This window comes from Neolamprologus brichardi, chromosome 2 (genome assembly GCF_056152115.1).
Source record: "Neolamprologus brichardi isolate AB-2024 chromosome 2, ASM5615211v1, whole genome shotgun sequence".
NCBI classification, from domain to species: Eukaryota; Metazoa; Chordata; class Actinopteri; order Cichliformes; family Cichlidae; genus Neolamprologus; species Neolamprologus brichardi.
In genome coordinates, this window is record NC_142105.1 from 24,220,719 (window position 1) to 24,237,199 (window position 16,481).

Sequence of the window (16,481 nt, forward strand, 5' to 3'; positions counted from 1 at the left end):
TATGTCATATCTGTATAAAGAATTAAATAACAAACAAACATGACTTTACTTTTTGATCTTCTCATCTTCAGAGGTCAAACTCATTGAGGATTCTTCTGTTTCTGAAGCAATGAAGTCGTCCATGCTGTCCTCGTCAAAGAAACCCTGCAGGAAAGTACACTTGTGTGAGACTCAACTGTGCAGCAATGCAGGTCAGCTGTACGCAGGGCTCGATCTTGGGCAGCAAAAACGATGCATAAGGGGAAAAGTTTTGCTTCAGTAGCAGTATGTGGTGTTCTTGCTCGAAGCGTGACCTGTCAGCAATGTGTTTCTATTGTTTTGCTACAGTGTGCGCAATTTGTGGGAATGTATTTCTAGTTTTTCAGTCAGTGTTTGCTGTGGTTTAGTCTAGTCTTCCCCAGCCCTACCCTGTTTTCTTTACTGATGTAGTCCAGCTGAAGGCACCAGGGATGGGTCCAGATTCTGCTGAGCATCTGGAAATCCTGGAAGAGTTTGGTCCCCGCGCGGCCCCGGCTCCCCTCCACAGCATTCCCCACACCTGCACGCAAGGGAAAGAATATGAGGGAGAAGATGGATGTGTGTTTGCATTACGTACCTGACAGCATGCTCTTAAACCTTTTATACATACAGACGATAAGAACAGGAGCAACTAAGTTTAACTCTCTGTAATCTTTCAAAAAGAGGAAACCTGACAAACTGACAGACAGCTAAACTTAACTAAGAAATTTCTGAGAACACCAATCATAATTTAGTTTTAATTTTAAGGATCACAAACCACTCTTTCAAACTACATATGATCCATTAAGAGCTTTAAATTTACATGTTTTCACAGCCCATCATCAAACAATTTAAAACAATAAATAAATAAACTCTTGTTTTTAATAATTAAAAAAATATATTTTGGTTGTTTTGAGATTGTTAGAAACACAATTCACACCTTTGTCAGTATTAAGCCTTTAAGCTGTAACTACACAGGGTTGAATGGAAGGAGAAGTAAGAGTGGCAGTCCATGGTGGTTCAAAATCTCCCATCTGCACTGACACTGTACCGCCTCTTCCTTGGATCTTATCCCTTCTTCTGAAACCTCAACATTATCATTCGCTTCTTTTTTCACATCTTCCTCTACCTTTTCCACCACTACTCCCTCTCTCCCTTGTATCCACTTCATCATCTTCCTTCCACACCCCGTGCCTCAACTCAACTGTCTAAAACGTGCATAAGTTGTTTAGTCGGAATAATTAAACAGTTTGTTACCGTCAGCAGATTAAACATGCATTTCTCCCCAGTAACTGAACTGCTCACAACTAGCCAGCCATAACAACAAATGAGCCTTGACTAACCAGGTTTGGACTCCTCCACAGTAAACAGATATGGAAGCTTCACACAGCTGAGGTCAACAGTAATTTGACAATTAATACAGATTAATGCTGGCCAGAGTGTCAGAGGGGGATATAACAAAATATTTAATTGGTACTCGGAGGTTGTTGTTTTTTGTTTTTTTTATAGTGAACAAGCTCTAAGCAATCCCAACTCATCTTAAAAAGGATTCAACTCTTAATTTTAAACCTACACACAACACTGAAAAAACAACAAAGCAAAAGATCTGTGAAGGTTCTCAGTCATCCAGGTCATCGTAGTCTAAGAAGCTTGGAAAGAAAAGTGTCTGGACTTCTTTAGGTTGCTTGAAGACGTTTCACCTCTCATCCGAGAAGCTTCTTCAGTTCTAGGAACTGAACTGATGAACTGAAGAACCTAGAACTGAAGAAGCTTCTCGGATGAGAGGTGAAACGTCTTCAAGAAACCTAAAGAAGTCCAGACGCTTTTCTTTCCAAGCTCCTTAGACAACAAAGCAAAAACAGCATTTGGAGTGAGACTCACATTTGAGCTCTAATTTTATCAATTATCCTCAAGATGCTTTAAAAAGTTGATTAGAGGTCAGCGCTCCACCCATCAGGCCTTTATAGTAAGAGTAGCGAGGGGGAAGTCGCTCCTGTCTAAAAGACACATGACAGCCTGCTGGGAGTTTGCCAAAAGGAACCTTAATGAGTTTCATACAGTTAGAAGAAATATCGTCTTGTCTGACGAAACAAAGATTGAATTATTTGGTCACAATATCCAACAGCATGTATCGTGGAAACCACAATTCAGGAATGCCTCATTGACACTGTTGTTACAGGTCAACACAGCGGTGGCTGACTGTGACAGTTTTTCTGTTACATAATGTGGGAGATTAGTTGGACAGACGCATACAAAAAATGGATTAAAAAAAAAAAAAAAGTCTAACTTTACTCTGAGATCCTGAGAGCTCTAAAGTGTCCACGTCAACAAGCTAATGACCTAAAAGGTGCTGCCAGATAGATACAAAAGTGGCTTGGGTTAAGCTCTAAAAATGTTTTATGTTATGAAAAAGATTATCATCAAGACTATTGTGCTGCATTAGTTATTAATCTTTGACTTCTCTTCCACAGGCTGTATTTTATCCTGTCTTCCTCCCCTCAACCCCAACTGGTTATAGCAGACGGCTGCCCCACCCTAAGCTTGATTCTGTCAGAGGTTTTTCCTTCCCACTATTGTCAAGTGCTTGCGCATAGGGGGGGTCGTCTGATTGTTGGGGTGTTTTCTCAATTATTTTAAGGTGCTTATCTTACAATATCAAGCTCCTCGAGTTGATTATTGCAGACATTTGGTACTATATGAATTAAATTTAACTCAATTATTTGCTCTCGTCGTCTTATAGCATCATGTTCCCCCTCTAATTCCTAAAAGGGCAAACTCTCTCACCATTTAGATCAACCTGAGCCAAGATGATAAAAATCGCCTCTGAGAGCTAGAGAGTACAGACATCAACGAAATACTCAACAAAGCATGTCCGGAGAGACCTGAAAATGGCTGTTCACATTATCGGCACATCAAACCTGGTTGACTTTTTTACATTTTTCTGCCAAGAAGGATGGGAGATCACTTTTAATAAGATTTGAGGATGGCTCAGCTGCCAAGACTTCCTTCAACAACAAAGTACAAATGCAAAGGTCGGAATACTTGCAAATTAGCCATTTCATTATTTTTCTTACATTTACACAATACCCAAAGACCTGTTTTTGTTTGAATACGGTTGAGTATTGTGTGCAGACAGACAAGAAAATAAAATGAATTCGCTCCATTTTAGATTAGTCTGAAAATGTGGAAAACGTGCAACGGCCTGAAAACTTTGTAAATGCACTGCACAGTCAAATTCAAGCAAAGTAATTATACAGACAAAACTAAAACCAAGCAATAAGTGCAAATCATTCTTCTCAAGGAATGAACACTGAAACCACAAAAACACAATAAAGCCGATGATTAATAGCTAATTCTTAGCCTTATAATCTGCTCCATCAGCTGCTTCCTAGAGCAAAAAGCAGTCGCTAAAACACTAACGTACCTATTCGGGACGCTGACCTGCACTGACCCCAAGACATCAGAAGTTAGTTCAAGTTTTACATAAGCAGTGGAATTAAAGGAGAGAATATTTATGGCTATTCCCACCACAACCCGTGGTGGTCTTTAGTCTGAAGACACCACTTTAAAACACTAAATCCTCTGTCACAACATCAGCACTGTGGACAACCCAGCCTAATGAGCCACAACACATACCAACAATCCCTCCAAACACTCCTGTTCTTAAATACCAGCCCTCCTGTTCTTTGTTTTTGCTTTTGGTGTAAAACCTCTGGCCCCTTCTCCCTAGAAATTTCTTTCCCTTCCCTTTATGCTACACATCCCTCCCCTCTTACCCCACACCCTCTGTTCCCTCACTCCCAGAGCTCTTCATTAGGGAGACGTGGGAAACTGGGCTTAAACCCTGCCTGCGGCACTGTGCCAGCTGCCACTCTTACACACACACACTCTCTCAGAGGAAAAGTTCACTAAATGACTTAACAATGCGCCACCAGAAAGACCCTCCATTTATCTAAAAACCTTGTCTGAGCAAATCCAGTAAGGAGAGCACTTTCAAGAGAAACAGAACTCCCGCAGTAGGATTTAACCTAGTCCTAGCCTATACATGTTTTCCAGTCGAATTCCCTAATTTTGTTTTAGTCTAAGCGTGGTCTAAATCTTTGTATGAGCAATCAGATCAGACTTGTCACTGGGAAAGCACTGCTAGCAGCCACAAGAGTCCCTGCTGTTCATAACCCCCAAAGATCCAAATAGTTTAAAGCAGTGGTTGTCAAACTGCACCATGGGCCCACACTGGTGAGGCAGAGAGCCACTGCAGCAGGGCGTGTATAACCATGGGAAAAATATGGGGAGTTAAATTAACACAATTTTAGTACCAAAGAGTTTTCCTCTAGTTGGGACTAAAACTTAGGGTTGTTGAACATCAACAAAGCAAAAAACAAACTGCACTAAAGCTTGGTTCTCACCTGTGAAGTGCTCCAGGTAGTATCTGTAAAGTTTAGCCTGGATTGGAGTCATTCTGACTGACAACACATACTCATGCTTGGGAGGTAGGAACTTGGTGAGTGCAGTGTAATCTTTTCTCTGTAGGAAAAGCAAATGCATTATTTAAGCAGGAAGTCAAAGGAGGCCTGAGAGAATCATTTCAAACATAAAAATGTTTTTTTAAATATATACCTGGACGCATCCAGCAAGCATCTCATAAAGAATGTGAGCTCTTTTCTTCATGACCCGGACATCTTGTAGGGTGGAGTCGGCACACTGACCGTTCTGGATGGGGTTAATAAAGCGGTTCCTAAACTCCTTAACTGAACCAAGCAGGTTTTCCTTAATGAAGTTCACCATGCAGTGGTCTGGTAAGGAGACAAAAGTCAGAAAAGTTATTTTTAAAAAGTAAACAAAAATCATCCATATAAATGATTCACATGGATGATAGCAGGAAGTCTCACATTCAATAAGGTTATTTTGCAGCGGCGTTCCAGTCAGCACAATCCTCCTCCTCGTCCTGATCGAGTTCATTGCTTTGGACACAGCAGAGGCCTCATTCTTCAAGATGTGGCCTTCATCACAGATCGCCAAGTCTGGCCCTAGTAAAAATGAACACAAGGATAATTTTAATGCAGCCAATTTCAGATCAGGTCACACCGCTGGAATGGCACGCACATCGCAAAAAAAAGGGGTTTACCAGTAACAGGCTCAGATGTAAACAAAAGAAAATGAAAACAGTTTGGCTAATTTGGTACATGTGGCCACATTAGAACAGCTAACGTGCAAAAAACAACCCCAGGACTGAGTCTACATTCAGCCAGAGATGTACTCACTTAAAGTGAATGTTTGTTTTAGTTTATATGAGTTTAAAAAAGGATCATTTGGACCACAAGATTGATTTTTAGGAGCACAGAAAGATAACCTAAGTCCATAACATGTAACGTAAAAATCACTCTACCTGGATCTACCAGAGTCTTCTGAAAAGTCTCTTTGAGCTTCTTGCTCTTGATGTTCCTGCCCTGCGTCAGGTTTCGGTACATTTCGTAGCCCATGATCATAACACCGCCCATCTCCTGCCATCGCTGAAGGGCATACGCTCGCTCCTGTGGCCTCTTCACTGTGGCCAGCTCAGTTACCTGTTGAGCACACAATATATGCTAAGCAAGCAACGCACTGGAAACAGAAAAGGCTTGAAAGGTCACAAGGGCAACCCATTACCTCTAAACTCTCTTCATCCTTCATTCCTTCTTGCCACTTTTCAAATTCATTGAGCCAGTTCAGGACAGTGTTCAGGGGGCAAACCACCAGTGCTGTGGTGAAATCGAGCTTCTCACAAAGCAGCAACGTGTGAAGAAATGTCACCACCTACAGGACAAAACGAGTCAAATGTTGCACCAACAGCACAGAGCTTTGGAACATTTTTATCAGACTGCCTTTTAATATAAGCACTGATTTTGACAATTGCTTCTCTGTGCTGTTCTAAGGTTCCACAGGAGGTCATTTCTGTAAGTTTGGGGCAGCTAAAAACATTGCATTACACAACTGGTGTAGTTTGCACAAGAGTGAAAATGAACACAGACAATATAAGCCAAGTAACTCACTTGCAGAGTCTTTCCCAGGCCCATACAGTGGGCAAGGATGCAGCCAGAGCCAGAAGACTTCTCAATTTTTTTCATCGATTCACAGCAGCAGTCCCACATAAACTGCACTCCTGACAGGGACACAAAACACACACGATAGGAAACATCAGTGCCAAGCACCTCAGGCTTGCTTTGCTTATTTTTTTTTTCTCCAGCTCCTACCGGTTCAAAATTCTTTGTGCATTGTGTCCTTACCATCAACCTGGTGAGGTTTGAGCTTTGTCACCAGGTTCCTGTGCACCTGCACCAGAGGCTCTTTGGTTTCTTCGTCCTCGTCCAGCACCAGCTTGGTAGTGATGGGGCAGACAACCTGGGAAGACTCCTCCACCACAATCACCTGCAAAATGAAGAAGAGCCAAAAAGATTATTTTAATTCTAAAATCTGGAAATAACGTCTTAAGTAAAAGAAATATATCACCAATTCTTCCAGTATGTTAAATTTCTCACTTTGTATCTTCAACAAAATACCTCGCTCTCTTTATGTCTGTGTATGTGAAGGAAGCCCGTTTAGGATAATGCATGGTCAATTTCACAAATTAAGAGAAAAATCCATCATGCACTTTTGGCAATTCTGACTAAACCATGGCGCATTTTATTCATTTTAATAAAAAAATAAAGTACTTACGGAAACACCCTGCTGCTCGTTACACTTTCATTTTCTAAAAATGTCCTTTAAATGTATTTAACAGCAGAGCTACCCCTGAATTATGAGCACATGGCTGACTTTTTACATGGGTCGTTAATATTGGCAACCATTGTAGCCACCACAACTGGCACTTTGTATGCTGGATGCATACAGGCTGTTATAAAACCATGCTAACGCTAGTGCTAACACAACCACCAATAATACAACAGGGAGATAATAGAGAACAAGAAACAAAAATGGAGACAGCTGTGAAGCATGCTGTGGTTCTGTGTGGCCCTCATCTCCCCAACATCTGCTTCTCTCCAGTAAATGTTTGATTTGGACCAGCAGCTCCACCAACCCACTTACTGTTCGCAGTACTGCTCCCAGAGGCAGCCATCAGCGGACTGCTACGAGCTTCTTTTAGATGAAGGTTTAAAAGAAAAAAAAAATTTGTGCCACTGCAGGCAAAAGAGGATGAGCAGAGTGGTTCAAAGGCCACAGCTGCCAGAGAGTCCTGGTGCAAACACCAGGAACATTTTACATCATATGCAGGAGTTACAGGAGGAAACAGTCAGACTTTATTTAGCAGGACAATTTCTGCAAGTTTCATCTGACTGACGACCCCCCCACCAAAAAAAGAAGAGGTTTAATGGTTCTCAAATGTCATGCACCACAAAACAAGTCTACCCCACACACTATAGATCCCAATAACAAAAATGTTATCACAATTAAATTTGTGACTAAATGGTCCACATGGCAGTTTAGCAAATCCCTTTATTGTAATTCTTATTTTCTCTACCAAAAAAAACATATCCATTCGACTTGACTTCACTCTGGATTTTTCTTTATTCGTAGCCATTTACCACCCACACTGCAGCAGCATTCCCACCACTGAGAACCAACTCAAAATCAGCGTGATGAGTTCTAACCTACCAGCATTTGTGCCAAGTTTAAATTTGTAGTAAGAGGGAGATTGGTCAGGAAATGTGTTATTGGCCTATTAAACATAAATTTGCATTGGCATACACACCAACCGTCAAAGTGCAGGATCCCTGTTAGTTTCACACCAGTGTATTTCACAAGCTAGTTGACAGCCCATCTTTTCACACTAACCTTTCTGAATCTTTGATTCATATATTTGTTTTATGGTAATTACTATAACTTCCAAAGCAGACTCTCCAACTGCTTGATCTGAAAAACTTAAGACACATGATTTGATTTAGTATAAAGTGCAAATAATGAAACGTACTGCTCATCATTAGATCCTCCAACAACTAATATTGAGTGGAAACTCTTCATTTTCTTTCCACTTCCTACAACAGCTCAGGGCTTTGAATATCGAGTCTATATTCCCGATAACAGCCGCACATTTCATCTTTACCTCTCGAAGTTTCTCCCTGAGTGCCTCTCTCTCAGCTATGCGCTTTCTCCTCTCCTCCTCTTCTTTCAAAGCATCCCTCGTCTCCGTCCGCAGTTTGTCATCCTTCAGGATTTTGCGGATCTTCTTTCGGCCTTTGCGTCCTTCTCCATCTTGGTCCTCCCCGCCCTCCTCTCCACTCTGTGGAAATGAACATCAAGTTCAGCCCTCTGATGTTCAGCCCTTAGGCACGGGGGGGGGAGCACTTCCTAAGATCAGTAGCTGAGCAGCCCCATGATTGGTTTGTGGCCACAATAATCCACACAACACACTCCAGGGTAAGTTTAAATAACATTTTAAGTGTCGTGCATGACTTGACTTGGTAAATTTCACATGGCTCCATTTCCTCTACCTAGTAATCCTACTATGAAAAAAGAAGCTTTGGGACAGTTTAGGAGCACCAAGTGCACTGCATTTAAAACACCTTCTCATTGCTTGAAGAAGAATCCTGAACTTTGATCCTGCGTCGCTTCTTCTTCTGAGCATAACTTCTCTGTTTTTCATCATCCTTCTTCTTCGCAGCTCTGCAGGAATAAAAAGAACAATACTACATTTGTCCGGCTCCACCAGCAGTGAAATAAGTCACCACCACTGGTTGGAGTTCTTTCTTCTTACCTGGTCTTTCGACGCTTGTCTTCATTGTCTGAGTCGCTAACCACCTCACTCACGGCCGACTCTCCACTGGACTCTGACTTTTCAAAGTCTGAGTCTGCAGAGTCATCGCTGTCCACTGAAATGCAAATAAAAAAACAAAACGAAAACCTGTCATCTAACAGCTTCTTCAAATATTTTAACCTCAAATAGGACGTGGCACAGAGACTGAATTATAATTTCAGAACAAACCTTTCCGTCCTGACTTCTTCTTGCCCTTCTTCTTCTCTTTCCCAGCAGCCTTCTCCTCTCCTGATTCACCCTCACTCAGTGAGAGTTTATGACGAAGCAGTTTATGGCGTCTGCCACTCTTCTTCACCTCGACATCAGAGCCAGAGTCTTCTGTATCCTCATCATCTTCATGGAAAGAAAAAAATGTTTTGAAAATGTTCATGAAGATGAGTATTATTAAAAAAATAAATAAATAAAATCCTAGGATTATTTAACAAATTTCTACCTTGCTGCTCGTCTTCTTCATTTTCTTTTTTAACTTTCTTGGAGGACTTCTCCTCCTTTTCTGCCTCTTCATTGTCAGAGGAGCTCTCTGCTCCCGAGGAGTAGTTCGATTTGATTTGGGCAAGAAGCATTTTCTTTGCAATCCTGCAGGTAAAGAGAAATAAAATCATAAAAACCTGATTTTACAAAAACATTCTAGCCCCTCCAAAAATGAACAAACAAATAAAACATTTGTGTGGAACCTTGTAAAGTTAGTGCAATATAATATAAATCAGAGCATTCGAACACCAGTTTCTCCTTTGAGATTGTTTCAATGTAACAACTGAATACTACTGGTACTACAACACCATTATAAACACTGCAAAAAATACTGATATACCAGTGTAGCCTTACAGACAGTGTCAATTATTTGAAATGAAAGAAGAACAATTTCCTAGCTGTTTTTGTTTGCAATTTATAAAAATGACAAATGCAGCTGTTCGATCTGCTAACGCTAAACCTCGCATTTCACTGTTGGGACTGAATGATGTTGATACCCACTTGATGCCTGTTGGAAGAATCAATTTCTTTTACAAGTACCTGTTCTCAGGATCGTCGTCATCATCGTCATCACAAAACCCAGTAATTCCCTCTTTAGTGTCCACTTCATCTCCTGTACAAAACACCACACATTATAGCAAACCTCTCCAACATTTAAACAGATGAAAGACATTATCAATATAAAAAATTGCTAAATTAGAATGATTCCTTCACAATTTTCTTTTATATTGCCATGAACTTGTAGATGACTTTAACAAGAATAAAGAGAGTAATCAAAATTATCCCATGTATATGGAAGTATAATACAGAGTTTGAACAGAAGTCAGGGCTAAATGTCGCAATTATTTAGGTTACTACAGCTGGACAGTTCCAGTAAGAAATAAATTGCTGATATGAATAATTCTGGCTGAGGAGATATAAACTGGAGATATCTTTAAGAGGAACTGCCTTGGGTCAAAACTGTTGGCTTTGATGGTAATAGCTCAAAAAGATGCTGTTGTTTCCGCTGTGGTTAAAGATTAAATGTTAAAGTAGTAGTAGTAGTAACTGAAGGCCATGCAGGTCATTACAAGAAAAGTTTAAAACATCTCTGTCCTCCTGAAGCACATTCATCAGCACATTTCATTTATTTAATTCATGTTGCAAAACTTCCAGGTGTACCTGAGGATTGAATAAAGGCTGCACTGCCTGCCAAAACGTTATCCTCCACAATAGGTTTGATCTTTTGCTCGTCGCTGTCCTCCCCAGAGGCACCTTCAGCCTCCTCTTCCTCCTCATCACTAGAGGTCAACTGTAGCTTTGAGGATGTTCTAGAGCCCTTTCCCTTGCACTTCTTTTCATAGGACCTCTTCGGCTTCGTCTCAGGTGAGTTTTTGCTTTCTTCTTTTGTGTCATCCTGCTTCTTTACACGGGTAGATCTCCTCCTCGCTACACGCGCTTTACTGTCCTTCTCCTCAGAGTCCGAGTCTGAGGAGTCCGAGCCGTTCCGTTTCTTCTTCTTGGAAGTTTTCTTACCTTTACTTGCTAGGTCTGAATCGGAGCTTACAGACTTCCTTTTGCGTTTGGACAATTTCTCTGCGTCTTCTGTGGATGGCTTTAGTTTGAGTGAATGCTTTTTAGATTTGACGCTTCCCTCATCAGTGCTGTCGCCTGCTGCGGCTTTTTCCATCAGTACATCAGGAACTTCATCCGAATCAGAGTCAGCTGTCTTTTTATCAGAAGCCTTGGCCTGTTTCTCGTCTTCCTTTTTAGTGCTCCTGGATTTCTTGGAAGACTTGACCTTGTCTTTGTGATCTTCCTCTGACTCTGAATCCGAGTCAGAGGACACATTCTTGTCCTTATTCTCAGTCTGCTTTCTCAAAGGAGTAGTCTTCACTCTGCTAGAGCGACGGCTGGGCGGTGGGCTCTTGGTTCCATCTACTTCATCAGAAGCTGCATTTTCTTCCTCCTCGCATTCTTGTTCAGACTTTTTTGACATCTCGCCGCCCTTTTCTTTGTTTTTGGACCTGGATGACCTTGACCCACACGTTGTAACAACTGGGACAGGAGTCAGTTTCACTATAAGGTTCTTTACCTTGGGCTGGGGCTGAGTGTCTTCTGGGTTTCCATTAGACTGTGACTCGGCATCGGTGACCGAGGATGTGTCAGCCTGTGACAGCATTGTAGAATCTGCAAGACTCTCCACCATCTGAAAAAGCTCTTCAGGAACTGAAGGCGGCACAGACATAATATCATGATCTAAGGACATTTCACCAGCAGACACCAGCCCATCTTCACAAACTTCTTTTTTAATTGTCTTTTGGGTTGCGTCAGTTTCTGTTTGGTGATCTTTCATTTCACTCTGTTCTGACACCTGATCTTTTTCCACATCCTGCTCCTGAAGCGTCTCCTCATCCACCTCTTTAGGTGGATCGCGCTCCAACACCGAATCTGCAGTGTTGTCCATGGTATCATTTTCTGCAACTGCCTCAACATTAGTGCTTTTTCTAACAACGTGCTGGCCTTCATTGCCATTCTGCAACTCCATGTTTCTAAACTCAGGCTCCAAAGCCTCCTCTAAAGCACTGTGAGCTTTTCTCAAATCAGAAAGCACGGCCTTAAAGGCTTTCAAATGCCGATACCTGATAGGTCTATCTCCCTGGTCCTCGGCTTCCTGTTGAATGAACTGGATGAAAGTATTGTTCAACCCAGTTGTAGTTTCAACAAGCTTTTTTGCTTTCTTTACAAGTTCTTTTGGTATGTGCAGTTTTCTGTAGGAGAATGTCATGGTCCCCGAGTCTTCTGTGTGTTCTTTTCCATTGACGACTGCTTTGTGCTCTTTGGCTGCTTTGTTCTTATGCTTCTTGCTCTCACGTTCCTCCGTCTTCTCCGTTTTCTTTTGCTTAAGCTGCTGTTTCTCCATGATGCGACTGCATTTGGAGACCAGATCCTGGAGGGGCTCTGATCTGCAGACATAACAGTGCCACTTTGAGTTCTCATCAGTAATGCCTGACAGCTCCTTCCTGCCCAGGTTGCGCAGAATGCACTTCTTGCAAAAGGCATTGTTGCAGTAGTCACAGCAGATGAGTTTGCCGCCTTCAGCACACCACCTGCAGAAAAAATATTTAACATGGTTTGAGGGCAAATAGCAAATGAGGTCCTCAAAAGCTCCCCCAAACATTACTTTAAAAGAAATTCACTGTTTTATTAGTGTAGTGTACCTGCACTGCTCATCCATCCCATCAGAGTCTCTGCTGATGTCATCACTTGTATAGTATTTGTAGCATGACTGGAGGAAGAGGAAAGAACGTAAATATTAAAAAAAAAAAAATAGTGAAAATGGTAGAACTTGTAATAATATGATGAAAATATGTGAAATGTCCATCTCAGAGTCTCTACCTTGCAAATAAGTACTTTGAGCACAGGATGAACAAACACAGAGTTACGCTGGAACTGGTTCACTTGTTTTCCACAGGCAGTGCAGTTTACCTTCTTCTGCAGGGCATCATCTACAGCAAGAAGGAAGAAAAAAAACATCACTTTCACAATCCACTTCATTTACGTTAAAATCTTATCCAGGTTCACTTTCAACGGTCAATATGACAAATCTGTCTCTCCCCCCCACGCACTTTACAAAAAGTCAGCATTCTTTTAGCAGCTGTCCAAGCATATATTAATGTTTTCCTCTGTCTGAGAGAATGACACAATTCCAATGCCCTCACCCTTACTTTAAAAGTTTAGTTGCCTCTAACCAGTTAAATTACTGTCTCCAGTTATTTAAATGCAAGCTAGGCAGATCACTCTCATGGTAGTTTGAGGTCACGTGCCTGCACTCTGTGAACTGCAGCTGGCAACAGGAGAATCAGGTCTACTGTTGCCAGCTGCACTTTTGGAGTATGAGTCAATCCACTAGACGAGGAACTCACTGAAGAAGCAGCTGATTCCTATTACCTTATTTATTGTCACAATGTACGTTTACTTTTACACTTCTTTTTGTACCACACATGCCAAAAATCAGATTTAATTCTGTGAGAAACACTGTAAACACACATTTTAATCAGAAATATAATTACCTGTTTTTTTCTGTTTGAAATCCACTCTGAGCTTCATAGCACCTTTGTTTTCATTCCCAGCTGGCCTCATCACTAAAGTGCCTGAAGAACAAAACAGCTCCGTTTGCAACCCAGACATCCATGACATCTTGAATAAAAATTCAGAAATACCTTCGTACAGTTCATACCTTTAGAAACACTCCCCGTGTTATTGTCTGAAGGATTGTCAGAAGTGGCACCTTCACTTTCGGCCGAGGACTCGGATCCATTCTGGTCCGTGTGCTTAGCTACAGAGGTGGGCTTCCTGCAATAAGTCAGGGAATCAACTTTAACATTTCAATCTGCATCATCTCTGCGAGCTATTTTGACCGCATACAAGTGCATAAGCAACAACAAAAGGCTGACACATTTAAGAAATCTGCTCCGCACCTCTTGTTGCGAGAAGAGGAGGGCTTCATAGTTTCTGCTGAGCTACCAGGCTGGCAACGATATAAAATATATTTTAATTGCTTGAGAATTAACAAGTTTCAAACATTTAAAAAGTCTAAAACAAACGAGTGGTGAACTTACCTCTTCTTCCTTTTCCGCCATTTGGTCTAGGTGTGATTCTGAAGCAGCCAGACTCATTTTACCTGAAAAAACGTTTACAAAAAAAGTTTGCATTCTGGTTCCATATTACATCTGACAGAACAGTCAGAAACTAGAGGGAAAAAACACATTTAAAAAAAGTACAGCTACATGCATTTACTGTATGAATCTATGTTCACATTCTGCATTTAAACTGAGCTTTTGTCTTTAATTTCAATCTAAACATTTCAGATCTTCTATTGTACCATGGTGCCCTGCTCTGTATAAAGCCCAAGACCAACAGCATATCACTACTATAAATATAGAATAACAAGAATATCAACAGCAGCAGACACAAGTATGATACAAAAGACAAACACATTAAATCTTTCTTTAAGGTAAGGTGTCCAGCCCATTGGATGGCTTCAGAAAATGTAAAGGAGGGCATTGTAATTGCATTGTGGTGCTCAAAGTGCCAAAACACCAAAATATGGTCTGTTTACTTCTTCTTCTTTTTTTTAAGGATAGTCCCACCCCTTGTTTTATAGTAGTTACTATCCCCCCCCCCCCACTGTGCATCTACTATGATGAGAGGCTCCAGCTCTTGACACTGTGACAGGATGTAATCTTTCATGTCCTTCAGGTGAAATTTAACGGTTGCTAGGTCTATGCTTCCTGTGGTTGGCGGATGTAGACAAGTACAAGAGAAAAAAAAAATTCCCACATAAAGCCACTCGCAACAGAGCTTTTCTTTTAATAACTATGGCGTTATTCTTCATGAGTGTATTGAGTGAGGCTTTAAGAAAGTAAGAAAGGTGAAAGTGGCATTTAGCTTTATGATATTCAGAAAAGGGCCGATGTCTCCCAAAGTGCGCAACTCAGACCAAAACAATCTGTATTTGCTTGATAGGCCAACTGTTTCTCTAACGGTGATTTTATTTATATATTATTTCCAGTACACCACAGCATGAAAACAAAGCTATGCCAACATTTATGTGCACGGTCTTCCGTAAACAAACTCCGACAAAACTGAACTAAATGCAGCTAAATGAGCTCCTGATGAAAACAAAGCCAAACCGCAGGTTTTGCGAGTCCGCACAATCATGTAATTAAATATACCGCTGTGACCTGCATGTTTTATAGGCACATCTTTGGAGCATGCCGCTCTGCAGACAGAGCCGCTGCTGTTTATTTTGCCCCTTTTGCGTCATCATAACGTGCTGATTAGATGCTACGAGATGTGGTGAACAATCACCCGGGCTTGCTAGCAGCAGCCGGCCGTACGATTCTTACTCAGTTCTTCCGCGGGAGAAAGATAAGAGCCCACCTATCTGTATTTGCAGCTTCTTTATCCTCACCGAAGTCTTTCCGGGTTTTGACAAGTCACAAAGTGTCGACTATCAGGGATGGCAAGTTCAGCTCTGCTAATATTAGCCCGTTTACTATTGGTACAGAACTACTTCTTTTCACTGCCCCCGTGTTGCCCTGGCAACCTTGCAGTCTCGGCCGTTCGCACAAGCTCCAGTGCATGGGCATGCACCGCTGCATGCACAGGCCTTTTTCTCCCTGTGACGATGCCATGACACCAACCCGCGCGCTACCCGCAGACTGGCACTGCCTTGTATAGCATCCCGGCTAGCAACATTTAGCTGGCTCCAATTAACACAACGAAAACTACCACTCAATAAAAAAAAAAATCAATCACATTTAGGATTTTGATCACTTTGACAAACATCCCTGTATGCGCATGTGTGCGTCTGAATAAGCGTGTGCGCGAAATTGAGCATTACCGGCCGCGCAGCTAACGGCTGCAACCAAGCTAGCCTAGCTTGCTAACTAGCAAATAGGCTCCTATGGCCCGGCTCGCCGCTAGCGAAGGCAAGCACGGCAATCAATGCAAAACTGACTTGTCTAAACAAACAAGACAAGTGTTCGTACCTACTTCTCGCCGTCGTCATTTCTTGACTGACAAACACTGGTTTTGTCTTTGGCCCAGGCAGCCCAGCTCAGTCGAGCATACAGATTTTCACTAGTGTTAAAGCAAGAAGAAGCAAGAGAAAACCGAAACAACTCCGGTCAGTGGAGACAAAGCAGGGGGACCATCTTGCCGGATGGCTGTGGACGCAGTAAAATGGCGCATCTAGCCTCAATCCTGTGCGGATTCCTATTGGCTGACCGGCTCGTGAGCTTTGGCGCTCTGAATGGTCCAGGCTCCCCGGAGCTGATTGATCCTCCGAGCGAAAGCAAACATTTCCTCCATAAAAAACAAGAGCGGCATCTGCTTTTGGCTGGGTTGTCATTCCTGTTGAAGCCTACTTACTGATAAAGGTGTACAGCACACAATTTCTATACATCTTTCTCGAGGACGACAGTAGTTCAAGTAAATATACATGTAGAATCTAAATACACAACATGTAGGATCTAAATACACATACCATTGTAAACCTCAAAAGTTTACAATGGAAAGGTAATATAAGGCATGTAGCTACAAAAAAGGTGGAAACCACTGTTTAATCTTCAGCAGTAGAACTGACAAGTTATATATTATAAAGACATATGACACAACGTTAGAATGTGACAATGTACTAAGTTGAGCTTTACAAGCATCTAATGGTTTAAGTAAATAA

General features: G+C 41.7%; 1 protein-coding gene across 4 annotated transcripts in view; it reads right to left on the reverse strand.

Moving 5' to 3' along the window:
* Positions 1-16,027, reverse strand: part of atrx (ATRX chromatin remodeler) — a 32,628-nt gene extending 16,601 nt beyond the window's left edge. The window contains exons 1-23 of one of the 4 annotated variants that reach the window (XM_006781552.3): positions 15,797-16,027; positions 13,858-13,919; positions 13,717-13,766; positions 13,476-13,591; positions 13,309-13,389; positions 12,635-12,744; positions 12,457-12,524; positions 10,418-12,345; positions 9,797-9,869; positions 9,219-9,361; positions 8,954-9,118; positions 8,726-8,840; positions 8,535-8,634; positions 8,075-8,251; positions 6,261-6,402; positions 6,027-6,136; positions 5,644-5,790; positions 5,384-5,561; positions 4,887-5,024; positions 4,615-4,790; positions 4,404-4,521; positions 408-538; positions 50-144 (exon numbers count right to left, since the gene is read on the reverse strand). In XM_006781552.3, the coding sequence (XP_006781615.2) occupies positions 50-144; positions 408-538; positions 4,404-4,521; positions 4,615-4,790; positions 4,887-5,024; positions 5,384-5,561; positions 5,644-5,790; positions 6,027-6,136; positions 6,261-6,402; positions 8,075-8,251; positions 8,535-8,634; positions 8,726-8,840; positions 8,954-9,118; positions 9,219-9,361; positions 9,797-9,869; positions 10,418-12,345; positions 12,457-12,524; positions 12,635-12,744; positions 13,309-13,389; positions 13,476-13,591; positions 13,717-13,766; positions 13,858-13,919; positions 15,797-15,812 (4,439 nt within the window). In that variant the 5' untranslated portion in view covers positions 15,813-16,027. Of the gene's footprint in view, positions 1-49; positions 145-407; positions 539-4,403; positions 4,522-4,614; positions 4,791-4,886; positions 5,025-5,383; positions 5,562-5,643; positions 5,791-6,026; positions 6,137-6,260; positions 6,403-8,074; positions 8,252-8,534; positions 8,635-8,725; positions 8,841-8,953; positions 9,119-9,218; positions 9,362-9,796; positions 9,870-10,417; positions 12,346-12,456; positions 12,525-12,634; positions 12,745-13,308; positions 13,390-13,475; positions 13,592-13,716; positions 13,767-13,857; positions 13,920-15,181; positions 15,336-15,792 lie in introns of those variants that run through there. The other 3 variants (XM_035910163.2, XM_006781554.3, XM_006781553.3) reach the window with 3 other exon arrangements.
* Between the last annotated feature and the right edge of the window lie 454 nt (positions 16,028-16,481).